Source organism: Embiotoca jacksoni, unplaced genomic scaffold (genome assembly GCF_022577435.1).
Source record: "Embiotoca jacksoni isolate LCO1_2020_lvr unplaced genomic scaffold, fEmbJac1.0.p SCAF_6, whole genome shotgun sequence".
In the NCBI taxonomy this organism is placed as follows: Eukaryota; Metazoa; Chordata; class Actinopteri; family Embiotocidae; genus Embiotoca; species Embiotoca jacksoni.
In genome coordinates, this window is record NW_027185414.1 from 10,932,712 (window position 1) to 10,945,932 (window position 13,221).

Genomic DNA, 13,221 nt, shown 5'->3' on the forward strand with positions numbered 1-13,221 from the left:
ACCAATTTAATGATCTATTTTTTTTTTGTATTACTCTTTGTTAACTTACATGAAGCACTTACCTGTCTGCCCTCCATACCAACATATTTTGTTGCTGTTCAGATGCTTTTATCTCCAGTAAATCAGTAAAATCAGTCACATGTCAAAGTACCTGCATGAAAGTACATGTTGGGTGACAGTTCCAGTATGATCGGTATTCAGGCCACAGACATGATTTCTTCCCTTCTCTGTGATAAGGAATGTGCTGTGTTAACACTTACAAATCACACTGAAGCTTGGAGATTTATCTACATACAATATATACAGTATAATTCCAGCTGGGGGTGTACCAGGATGTTGTGAGGAATCTGAGCCTGAAGATGACGCTTTCAACCTTTACCTGTATTCATTAAGTCTGGTTGATGACCAAATCAATGAGATGGCAGGTTTATGAAGCCATTAGGAGACCTGACTCCTGGTTTCACATCTGGCTGCAGAAAGCCTCCCCTTTAAACAGGAGGAGCTGAAGGACATGTCTGTGTGTGCTATGTGTTTTTTCTACTTGCTACTGTGATCCTTATATGAAGATAAAGGAATGATGAATGGATGAAAGACATGAATAAATATATTATTGTAATCTACTCTCTGTTTATAGCATGAAGAGCTCCCCTCCTGATGTTTCAGACTCAAGTGATAGCTTGCAGCTTGAAGGTACGGTAAATATTCCTGTAAAATATCAGCCCACTGTAGTTCAGTTAATATTTGGGCTTGGTGTATGGGCAGAAACATGTGTCACCAGACTCATCTGGAATCACTCAACTTGAAAAATTGCATCACAAAATTTTATTTGAATGCCATAATTAAAATTTGCAGTGTTAAACTTGAATAATTGCTTTGAAACTGAATATGAAGAGCATAATTTTACAATTACTAGGTTTCCTGACCGACTCCCTCAAGTGGGTGAAAAGATCAATTTAAAGGATTTCATACATAAGATCATCTATGTGGAATAAGGACGTGTACAGAGCTAAATTTTCTGTGAGGATCAAATACAGATTCAGAGGATTTCAAGTTCATTAAACCTCAGTGTAAAATTTTGAAATTTTAATTCAGGTTATGGTCCCCAAATTCAGTTTTTCAATGCAAATATTAAATTTAGATAGTACAAATTAAGAATTATGTGATTGAAATTCAAATTATAATGCAATTATTCAAGTTGAGTGATTCAGATGAATGAATTATTGAAATCAAGTTTCTGGTGACACACATTTCTGACCATATCTGTGTATCACATACACCATGCATACGCATGTTGCTGTGTGTTTAGATCATATTTTAACATGTAATGATTTTTACAGGGTTTAATGGACACATGACTTTTTCTATCTCGGGCTTGAATTATATGTCGTGTCTCAAGTTTATAAAGATAATCTGTTTTTCTCTTTAAATAAAATATTGTGCCTTTTTTTAATCAATGATTCAAGACATATCTTAAAACTACAGTTGCTGCCTACATATAAAGGCACATTCTGCATTTTCTTGGACAATATATTGTAAGAAATCTTGTGGACTTTCTTTGTGGCCTCAACGATCCGTGTGGACCCGTAGTCACATTGCCGTTTATTTACTGTATGTTCATATAATCTTCTCTTTTCCAGAATATGTGGCATTGTACACGTATGAGTCTCCGGAGCCTGGTGATCTCACGTTCAAAGAGGGAGACGTGATCCTGGTGAGCAAGAGAGAGGGAGAGTGGTGGAACGGATCGATAGGTGACCGCACGGGCGTCTTCCCCAGCAACTACATCAAACCTAAAGAGACAGATGTAAGGACACTCAACACATCCTGACATATAGGGGATGAACTGGGTTGATGGGATGTAATTGTCCGGCTGCAATAATTGATTGAGTAGCTCATTAGTCATTTTTGAGACTTGAGTTCGCGGTCATGTAGTAATAGGTTGTATTATACTGTAAGGTCTGATTTTATATTATTTCATGTGTGTTTTTAATGAAGATATTTTCTAAATTCCACTAGAAAAATACATTTCTTTGTGGTGTTTTTTTCAGACATCCAGCATTTCTGTAAAGAAAAAGCCAGGTAAGCGCTCCCTCTTTTTCTGTCGGTTTCCCTCTAAGATTCACACATAAAGACACGAATCCTGGTCATGCATTTTGCTGCCATGTCAAGTTGCATTTGTGTCTTGTGTGCACAGAGATTGCCCAGGTGATGAGGGCACACTCCTCCACTGGCCCTGAACAGCTGAATCTGGAAAATGGCCAGCTCATCCTCATACTCGGCAAGAATGTCTCTGGCTGGTGGCTCGGAGAACTGCAGGTCAGAGTTCAACTGCTGTTCGTACTTGTTTTGAGTTGGTCCTTAGTACTACATGGTAAATACCCACAGTCTGCGATTTACTTTATCTCTACTCTGCTCAACCTTTAGCATCGGTGTAGCAGCCGAAAGTCGTAGCAGTTCTTTACGTTGCTTACTACAAGGGGGGGTTTCAAATCTTTTTGGCTTGTGACAGAAACAGAACAATGTCCATTTGAAGCCGCTCAGTATTTGCATATGTTTGTCGGTTGTGACCTGTTCAGCAAGTATATATTTTTTTCCTTGTTTTAGTTGAGCTTATTTTTGTTTAGCTTTATTGAGTAATTAAGAAAGAGGAAAGTCTGAGAAATAAATGAATGTGCTCCAGAAATTATTATTATTATTATTATTTTTTTAGCTTTTCTGTTCTGGTTACCACTTTGCAACATCTCTGACTTCTCTACTAGAGGTCAGCATCCCTGCTTTCTGATTAAAACCTCACTATGTTTGTTTTTGTTTTCTGACTCTAGGCCCGTGGTAAAAAGCGTCAGAAGGGCTGGTTCCCTGCCACTCATGTTAAAGTATTGGGATCCACCAGTGGCAAGTCTACACCAGCACCCCAACCAGGTAACTCACACACACACATCTGCTCATTATTTGAGGGTGAAGCAGGACAAAGTACACTGCTTAAGTTAGAAAAAGTTTAAATAATACTAAGAGGCTCCGTCCTCCTCTGCCTCAGTCTGTCAGGTGATTGCGATATACGACTACGCAGCCGCCAACAAGGACGAGATGAGCTTCACTAAAGGGCAACTGATCAATGTTCTGGACAAGAACAACCCTGATTGGTGGAAAGGAGAGATGAGCGGGGTCACTGGCCTTTTCCCCACAAATTACGTGAAGATGACCACAGCGGACTGTGACCCCAGCCAGCAGTGTAAGTAAACCTCTCAAACGTCACATCTTATCACAATACATAAAGCACAGAGACCTCCAAACCTCTGTGACTAACTAATCCTTACCCTTAGTTTGTCCTTACCTCTGCTCACCAACATTGATAGTTTATCATCAGCATATCTCTCCGTCTGTTTATCTTTTCCTCCCACTGACTCTTTCACCGTTTTCTCTGTTTTTCTTACTTCCTCCCTCCCTTCCCACTCTGTATTTCTCCTTCCCTCTGTCTCTCTCTCTGTCTCTCTCTCTCTCTTTCATTCCTCGGCTTCTGTCTCTTTCTCCTTCTAGGGTGGTAGAAAGAGTCTTCCTCCTCTTCCTCTCCTCCTCCTCCTCCTGACTCCAGAGAGACCCACTATCACACTCTGCTCTGACGGGGTGGAGTGTCTGGACTCTCTAGCTACTAACTTCTCCCACTGTCTGTGCGTGTGCGTGCGCGTGTGTGTGTTTGTGTGTGTATTAGAAACACAAATTGTGAACAGGTGTTTGAGGAGTCAGGTGTCCTTCGACCCTTTACCCTCTGAGCCTCTGTGCCATGTTGATTCCTTCAGTTCTCATTTCGATTGTGAACTGATCACGCTAAATCACAGGAAAAGTGTGTGAAGCAGAGCAATAGTAGGTTTTTCTGTGACTTGTCCTTCTTCCTCCCTTTTGTTTCTTATTTTTCCCTCCATTCAATCCCCACCTGCCACTTCCCCACCTCACATCATTTAATTTTCCCTACATTTCTCTTTTTTTCCCTCCCTCTTTCTGAAACATTTCCTTTTCCAGTCTTGCTCTCCAATTTTGAGAGTTCAGCTCACACAGAGCCCACTATTTATCTCTGTCTGTATTCAGACATGATGGTCAGGTGTTACTGTAACTTTCTAAACCTTGTTCTTGATACTAAAGATGAACAGTGCACTAATCCTCAGGCCTGTGGATATTGTGAGAAAGAATGGACAGTCTAGATTTCGGGCTGGATTCGAGCTAAAAATCCCTAAAACGAGTAATTTAGTTTGACCTGCTCTATTTATGAAAGAAATATTTTTTAAAAAGGGATAAAATAAGACATATTCAACAATATTTTTGCTCAGGATAGTTGAAAGTTAGAAACGAGTGGAGAGCATGCTACAATTGTGGTCTGCTTAGACTTTTCAAGCTACAACTGTGAAATTCATAGCTTTTGCTTTCACCTTGTGGGAACTCTATACACACCTTGCAGTGGGCTTTTGAAACGCTTCTGTTTAACTTAATTGGGACACGGATTGGTACAAGCAGGAGCGTACAGATAGTCCTGTACATTTAAAAGCCATAAGTGGGTCTGCTGTTACACTAACAGACACAGGAGGAGTGTACGTAGTGTTGAAGTGAGCGACTCTTCTAAAGCCATTAACGGACATAAGCTTCACCTCCGGGGCTGATAATACAACAAAAATCTTTTGCTGCACCTTATATTAAGTGAATGCTGTTTTGCTGCTGCTCTGACTGATTTTCTTAATGCAAGAAGTGAATGCGTGTCTGCTCACAGTGTTCACTACAAGTTACACAGTGCAAAAAAAAATAACAGTAATAATTATAGTCAGGACTGGGGACACATTTCCTTCTGGTCACCAAGTGAAAACGGTGGCTCCTGTCCTGCTAATCAGACATCAGGGATCGAGTGAGAAATACTACAAAACAGTTGGATGATCCCTGATTCGAGCAAAGCAAATCGCTGCTGAAGCTTTTGTGTTATTCCTCTCTTTAATTTGAAGTCAGAGGATACCAGGCTCCATTTATTACAAACCTCCTGTAGATGTCAGGTGAAAAGCTGCAGTGAAAATGACAGAGAGAGAAAGCTGTATAAAGAGTCACTGCGACAGCAGCTGTTAGCACAACTGACTTGACAAATATATACAACAGAACATTTGTGGTACATGCGGGTGGAACTATTTTTGAAGATATGTCTAATATATTTTCTGATTCTGGAATAAAACATAAAAATAAAGATTGGTTTGAGATGACATTTTAGTGATTCATTATTGTTGCATGAAATATCTCTGCTCTACAGTGTATGTGTGGTATTCACTGTTTGTATTGTCAACACAATACATGTGATTAAGATGAACAGATAGATGTGGACAACCTTTTCTCAGCTGGACCCTTTTTGTTTTTCTTTTCATCACTTCAGACACCTCTCTTTCTAATATCCTGTGCAACTGAGTCTTAAAGGATTGCTTCTCAATCAGTTTGGATTTGTTTTTCTCCTTGGGATTACACAATAAACCATGTAATATTGGCTAAATCTCCACCTAACCTGGGCTGTGTTGATATTAGTTATCTGGCCTGTTCTCACAAATTTCCAGGCTTATTTCAGTGGCAGACGTCACTAAAATCTAGAAGAAAAAAAAGAGGTGAGCTTTATCCGCTCTGAACAAGGGTGAAAAAGAAAGAAAGAATCTCCCTTCCTGTTTTGGTACAAACAGATTTACCAGCAACAAGAAGATAACGGCACAGAGGGAGAAAGAGACAAACTAGACAGGGGAGACAGAAAACGATCAGACTTTGAGAAAACAACAGCATCACGGTCACAGGAATGACTTCTCAAAGCAGATTTCACTTTCTAAACCTTTGGAATGAGACCAACGATGAGGGTGAAGGAAGCGAGGGAGAGGAAGAAGAAGGGTCAGTGAGGGAGCAGCAGTCAGGTTGTATGGGACCTTCACAACGGCAGAATGGGCACACCGTACCAGGTAAGTGTGTGTGTGTGTGTGTGTGTGTGTGTGTGTGTGTGTGTGCTCTGATCGATCGATGCTGTTTTTGTGTTTCCTATTCCATCCTCCTTCTTCTTCCCTTCTTCTCCCGCCTCCTTCCTGAAAACTTCAGTAGTGTATACACAAACATGAGGAACAACCGTGTTTGTTTTCTGATGCCAGAGCTTCCAGCAGGAGGCAGTAGATGCAGTGCTGAAGTGTTACCGTGCTTTAAGCGGTCGCTTGTGGTCTCGATGGACTCTGCATTTTTTTTTTTTAGAAATCTCCTCTTCTGTATTGCTCCTCTTCTGCAGGGTGTGCAGACCTAAACAGCCTGGATTCACTGAGCCCCCAGGAGAAGAAGAGACAGGGCTACATCCATGAGCTGTTACAGACTGAGGAGAGATATGTGGAGGACTTGCAGATAGTGCTGGAGGTAATGCACACAAATCCTGTTGAATACTCGGCAATAAACAGTAAACTCTGTCCTGAAAACTTACATAAACAGTAAATCATCAAAAAGTAGTAAATCATCAAAGAACAGTTACTACCACATACTGATCACATGTTTGTGTGTTGTCTTGTGTCTGTGTAGGTTTTCGACAGGCCTATGTCCGAGTCGGGCCGGCTCAGTGACGCAGAGATGGGCATGATTTTTGTCAACTGGAAAGAACTGCTGGCCTGCAACACAAAACTCGTCAAGTAAATATCACTTGGATGGAAAAACTACATCTAGAAACGACTGCGTGCCTGATGGAGAGATGAAATGTCATACAAGTGCACTTGTTTTGGTGTTTATGTGTACGTTTATGTGCACGTTTATGTGTACGTTTGTGTGCGTAGGGCTCTACGTGTTCGTAAGAAGATGGGTGGGGATAACATGCCGGTGCAGATGATCGGCGATATCCTGGCCGCCGAGCTGTCCCACATGCAGCCCTACATCCGTTTCTGCTCCTGCCAGATCAACGGCGCCACGCTTCTCCAGACTCGCACCGACAACGAGCCAGACTTCAAGGACTTCCTGAAGGTAGGCGGGAGAGGAAAGAGGAGTGAGCAAAGAAAGATGTACTTAGGGGGGGGGGGGGACCAAGAGTGACAGTGCGGAGAGGAGGAGGAAGAGTTTTATTATTTTAGCCTTTTAAAACTTGCATGAACATCTTACATTTGACCCGTCTGAGTTCTGCCTGTGCTTTGTCATCACATACTGTACAAGAAGGTGGACACAAGGATGTGTTTTTTTCTTTCCATCAGAAAATCGCCACAGACTACAGGTGTAAAGGCATGCCGCTGTCCAGCTTCCTGCTCAAACCCATGCAGAGGATCACACGCTACCCACTGCACATAAAAAACGTAGGCCATGGTGGTGGTTCAAATAGTGACCTTGCAGTGTGTAATTAGTCGCCCATTGATGACTGTAAATAACGTGTGTGTGTGTGTGTGTGTGTGTGTGTGTGTGTGTGTGTGTGTGTGTGTGTGTGTGTGTGTGTGTAGATCCTGGAGTGCACTGCAGAGGGCCATACAGACCGAGGTCCTCTGAAAGAAGCTCTGGAGAGAGCAGAGGAACTCTGTCAACAGGTTCATTTATTCATCATTTTATTTCATTTATAACCTCACTTTTTGATGTTTAAAGGTTGTTTTATTTCCCGTGCTCTGGGTGAAAAAGATCTTTTCATTGAAATGATGTTTTCCACACTCAACGATTATCTTGTGCAGGTAAATGAGGGTGTAAGAGAGAAGGAGAACTCTGACAGACTGGAGTGGATTCAGAACCACGTTCAGTGTGATGGCGCTGCCGAGGTAGAAAGCTTACTGCGAACTCAAGCTCATAACTATTTTAAATATATACTAATACCAAAGAACAGAGGAAGGATTATAGCTAAAGTTTCTCTTTCCTCACAGCATTTGGTCTTTAATTCTCTCACCAACTGTCTGGGCCCCAGGAAGCTGCTCCACAGTGGGAAGGTGAGTAACACTGCGATGTTTCTCAAACTGTGATCCTGGATACTGCCAGAGTCAAAGAACAACTGTTCTGGGTCTTCATATTCCAAAAAAAAGAGTATTTTTCATCTGCCTACATAAATGTTTTAAAATCTAAAGAGCAGTACGAGGGGTCGCACAGGGAGATGAAAAGCAAAACTTTACTCGGTGAAATGCCGGGATGTTGTGGTTTCTTGTTACGAGCCTCAGACCACAGAGTGAAACTTTTAGTCACCAGTGAGCTGGTTCATCTGAGCAGGAACCTAACAGATGGATCTGAGGCAGTGATGATCCATATCACCAGGGGAAAATATTCCTATGTAGACTGAGATATTTTCCTGAGGATCAAATGTTTTTTGATGCTGAACACTCGACTGTAATTCCACGAGGAGAGACTCGATCTGAATGAATGATTACAAGATTTAATTGCCATGTGTGGGAGCAAGAGAAATATGAGGGATGCAAAAGCTTTTTGTGATGTCATCATATCTAAAGGGGGTGAGGCATAACACAGGAATTTTGACAGCAGTGGAATGATTGGCTGAATGAGATCAAGGCAAAATTTGATTGGTTTTCGAAAATGCCCGTAGACAGGTGATTAGAAGAAACGGAGAGAGAGAGAAGACTGGGGATGAATGAGACACAAAGATAGTCTTCCTGATTGAACTAATGCTGAGCTTCATTACCACCATTACAGAGCTGCTGAAAATGATGATTTACAAAAAGTAAACCTCTTAACCGTGTCCATGTTTTTTAATCTTATTGGAATCTTTGTTTAATTGTTGTTGATCACAAATTTGTATAATTACATCTCTTATTTTCTTTTCAGATGTACAAGGTGAAGAGCAACAAGGAACTTTGGGCTTTCCTCTTTAACGACTTCCTGCTTTTGACTCACTCGGCGAAACAGTTCACTTCGTCTGGGCCTGATAAACTGTTCAGCAACAAGAACAATGCACAGCTCAAGATGTACAAACCGGTAAGACACAAAAGCACAAAGTGGGAAAAGTCTTCCTTTAAGGTAGCCTGAGACTTTTGCTATTTTTAGTGTATTTTCCTGCATTTCCTAAAAGTCATCATCTTTTTTTTTCTTTTCTTTTTTTAGCCTGTGCTACTAAACGAAGTTCTGGTGAAGCTCCCAGATCCTTCGAGCGACGAGCCCACTTTCCACATCTCGCACATCGACAGAGTCTACATACTCAGGACTGACAACATCAATGAGCGGTAGTTGCTCACACACATACACACACACACACACACACACACACACACACACACATGCACACACACACATATGCACACACACGCACGCACGCACACACACACACACACACACACACACACACACACACACACACACACACAGAGAAATGTGCTGCATTTCGTGGCCTTTACAAATGCTGTGTGTGTTTTCAGGACAGCGTGGGTTCAGAAGATCAAACTTGCGTCTGAGGAATTTATCGAGACTGAAAAGAAAAAAAGGGAAAAGGCCTATCAAGGTTTGTCTCTGAACTTCAACAGCCATATTTGTGCCGCCTGACAGGATGATCTCAAATAACCAATGAATCCATTTGTGTGTGTGTTTGCAGCACGATCCGTGAAGACGAGTGGCATCGGCAGACTGCTTGTCACCATCTTAGAAGCCACTGAACTCAGGGCGGGAAAACCCAATGGTGAGCATGAATACACTCTGTAACAAGATGTACTTCCAGTTCAGTGGACTAACAAACACATCATGAACTTGAACTGTTGTGCTGGAATTTAGCTTGTAATCCCTGCTGCGTGGATGCCAGACTAACCCAGAAAAAAGAAACACTTAATTGTGTCTGTCGTCCTTTTTTTCCTCAGCTCACCTTTATTCAGACGCCCTTCTTCAGTCGTCTGTGCTACAGTCACACTTTGTTTTTCCACAATACATGCTGTCCCATGTTTTGCCTTGGTTTTTTTTCTGCCTAAACAGTTTTTTTTGTTTCTTTATTTTCTTCTTTTTCTTGCCTTCCCTCACTCCCTGTTTTGATTGCTCTACTGTCATCTTTCCTTTCCTTTTCTTCATATTCTTTATCTGTGTTTGGCTCTCCTACATCCTCTTCCCTTTCCTCCTGTCTTCCATCCCACCTCCAGGTAAAAGCAACCCTTACTGTGAGGTGACCATGGGAGCTCAGATCTTCACATCCAGAACGCTCAACGACACCCTGAACCCCAAGTGGAACTTCAACTGTCAGTTTCACATCAAAGACCTCTACCAGGACGTTCTCTGCATCACCATCTTTGAAAGAGACCAGTTTTCCCCTGATGGTCAGCCATAAAAAGATTTCATATCTTTTACACTCCTTCAGTAACTCTTTGTGATATATTTTTAAATCTGCAAAATTCAACGTTTCAACTGAAACTAACTACTCATTTCTAGATTGCAAGGGGCCACAGAGACTGGTGGTTGATTAAACATGAAATCCTAGTGATGACCAACATTTTGAGTCATTAAAAAAAAAAAAAAAATTCCAAAGTTGGAAAACATTAAATCTTTTTTACCCATTTGTTCAATTTTAAGATTAACTTCTTTTTTAAATCCAGTTCCTTCAAACACATGTGCTCTTCTCTTTTTCTTTTCTTATATCAGACTTCCTGGGTCGGACAGAGGTTCCCGTGGCAACCATAAAGAAAGAGTTGGAGAACAAGGGACCTGTAACACGTCGTCTTCTGCTGCACGAGGTTCCTACAGGGGAAGTGTGGGTGCGCCTCGACTTGCAGCTCTTTGGCAACAAATAGCCCCGTAGGATGAACTGAAATGAGAGACTGTGTCCCTGACAGAGACAACCAAATAGGAACAACTAACCAAATAAGAAAAACTGCTTGTTTTCACGCAAACAATCTAGGATGGTTCTTTCCACTTGCATGAAATGGACTCCTATGGAGACACCCATATCAAAAAGACCCCTCTGAACTCTGTTTCACACATCGCGCCTTAATACATTTTATGTTAACCAGCACTAATAATACCTCTTCTGATGTCATCCAATCCTCCAGTAGGGATTGGTGACATCAACTGAAGCTACCAATAGGAGTTAGAGCTCTTTTTTTTTCCTCGTGATGACATCAGATGGAAAGAGATGCATGATTGGTGGCGCAGTTTGCACCTGCACAATATTTACACTCTGATGGAGCTAAAAGATAGAAACACAGCTTACGCAGTGGAGACACAGTGTGTCACAAAGTTGAATCTGGATCTTAAGTAATAAATTACAACCTTCAGATGAATATTAGAAAAGGACAAAGGCTGCTTAGACGTAAATAATCCCAGAACTGTTAAAGCAATAAAACTGTAAGTGCTCTCCTCTAGACTCTCACCGCTCTGTATCTCTGGTTTTAAATATTCACACTTTGCCAGGTTTGCCCTACCTAGATCATTTAATGAGTTGACATTATCCTCGTGTTTTATTTTAATTGTCAAGCTATGTACATGACTGTTGGTCTGCGAGAGACTCGGCTGACCTGCTTTTTGGCCGTCACGATCATGTCAGGCCTCCTTGTTGTCTTCTCACAGTGACGTTAAAGGCATCAGAAACAATAGATGGCAGATGATGGACAGCAACATGAAGTGCATCCGACAAGCTGGAGAAGAAGTTTTAGTCTGGAGTCAGTTTTACCACTGTAGACAGACGATCTCAGGGTGTGGTGTTTCTGGGTCGAGTCTGAGTCACTGTCACAACACTGAACTCTCATTGTATTGCTGTGCGTGTGCGAGTCCAGATCTTTGAAGTATAGAGGTGTAAAGATTCACAAACAGTTAAGATACAGATACATACAAATATCATAAGCTGAGGGATTTTGATGTTTCAAATTTACAGTTAATGTAAGTCCTTCCTGATGTCTGTTAAAATGTCAGTGTCTGAACTCATTTGATTTCATTGTGATGAAGGTGGGCTTAACAATGGTCTTATTCACGTTTTCTGTGCAAAATTGGCCAAGTAATTTCAAGCGAGAGTGTACAAAATAGTTAGGGTGATAAAAGCTGTATTGACGAACGTGTCCTGCTACACCTTGAGATTTCTCTTCGAGCCAAGTCAGCTGTTTCTGCCTTACCTTTCGGTGAAGAGGATTTTGAGGATGTCAACTTTTTGAGGTTTAAGATTGCCAGTTTGTCAGCAATAATTAACAGTATTTCTCACCTGAAGTTTTGCTCTTTACTCTTTCACTCTGCCAGACCTATTGTCGTTCTCTAGCTCGTGCCTCACTGACAACAATATTGTCCATCTCTGTTGCCTCAAAAAGTTGCCCTTTAGAAACCTCCTCCATAAAAACTTTACAAGGATACGGGACGTAAACGATGTACAGTAGTATTGTAGGTTAACTTTCTGGTGTCTTCTGCCTTTTTTTTTACTCTTTTGTCCTTTGTGTCCAGTTTCTAACTCGGAGAGCCTGCTGGTCCTCTGATATAAACTAAAAAGTTTTGTATTTATTTTGTAATTTATGCGAGTGACTATCCAAAGGTTTGGAGCACCTTCACTCTGTCATCTTGGATAATCATTTGGTATTCACTGGGTTTATTTTGAACGTGTGTTAGGTCAACTATTAAAACTTGTTGATACTGTTTTGAACGCTAGCCCGATATCTTAGATGATTCTCTGATTGAGTTTTACTGTAAGTAGACTAGGTCACTAGTCGTTCTTTTAGGCCTGCTGTTTTGTGCTTTTGATTCGTCACATTCAATCAACAACAGTTTATTTTTAAGGGTTTTTTTTTTTTTTTTTGTAGAAAATGTGTAAAGAGACTGGACTACCTTACTTGTCTGTATAGGGGTGTTAAAGCTTGTCTTTTGTTTCACTTTTTTATTTTCCACAGCCTTCTGCATTGACTGCTGCTGTGCAGAGTTTATGGCCTCTCTAACCCAGACTGTCTGTTCACGGCCGATCAGCCTGGAGTCTGTAACCTGCTGTCTGTACTCACTTTGGCCTCTACATGGCATCTCTGAATCAGGGTTTCTTAAGGCAAATTAAAGACATTAAAGTGAACAAACTGTCACAATTATTTGCTGGCTGAAGAAAAAGGACATTTAACACAGTAAACTTTCAGAGCATGACCTCAAGCAGCAGTGCATAAGTTATCACTGCTTGAAACACACTGCCTCGGGCTTTGTACACCATTACAGCACCATGTTACTATTATCAGCCACAGAAATCAGACTATGATTTTCAAGTATGGTAGTTTGTAAGGAAGATGTTTTTTTTGTTTTTTTTAATTCAGCCCAGCATGTAATACACCTCTCAGTCCACTAGAGGGGAGTATGTCA

The 13,221-nt window shown here is 41.2% G+C and overlaps 1 protein-coding gene across 1 annotated transcript in view; it reads left to right on the forward strand.

The window, feature by feature from the left end:
* Positions 1 to 12,960, forward strand: part of itsn2b (intersectin 2b) — a 33,134-nt gene extending 20,174 nt beyond the window's left edge. The window contains exons 23-41 of the mRNA XM_069173382.1: positions 635 to 690; positions 1,638 to 1,804; positions 2,049 to 2,079; positions 2,195 to 2,316; positions 2,823 to 2,919; positions 3,035 to 3,229; positions 6,272 to 6,393; positions 6,553 to 6,659; positions 6,801 to 6,984; positions 7,209 to 7,307; positions 7,449 to 7,532; positions 7,671 to 7,754; positions 7,857 to 7,919; positions 8,764 to 8,913; positions 9,040 to 9,158; positions 9,351 to 9,433; positions 9,524 to 9,607; positions 10,056 to 10,229; positions 10,552 to 12,960. Coding sequence (XP_069029483.1) covers positions 635 to 690; positions 1,638 to 1,804; positions 2,049 to 2,079; positions 2,195 to 2,316; positions 2,823 to 2,919; positions 3,035 to 3,229; positions 6,272 to 6,393; positions 6,553 to 6,659; positions 6,801 to 6,984; positions 7,209 to 7,307; positions 7,449 to 7,532; positions 7,671 to 7,754; positions 7,857 to 7,919; positions 8,764 to 8,913; positions 9,040 to 9,158; positions 9,351 to 9,433; positions 9,524 to 9,607; positions 10,056 to 10,229; positions 10,552 to 10,700 — 2,170 coding nt within the window. The 3' untranslated portion in view covers positions 10,701 to 12,960. The remainder of the gene's footprint in view (positions 1 to 634; positions 691 to 1,637; positions 1,805 to 2,048; positions 2,080 to 2,194; positions 2,317 to 2,822; positions 2,920 to 3,034; positions 3,230 to 6,271; positions 6,394 to 6,552; positions 6,660 to 6,800; positions 6,985 to 7,208; positions 7,308 to 7,448; positions 7,533 to 7,670; positions 7,755 to 7,856; positions 7,920 to 8,763; positions 8,914 to 9,039; positions 9,159 to 9,350; positions 9,434 to 9,523; positions 9,608 to 10,055; positions 10,230 to 10,551) is intronic.
* Positions 12,961 to 13,221: the final 261 nt, after the last annotated feature.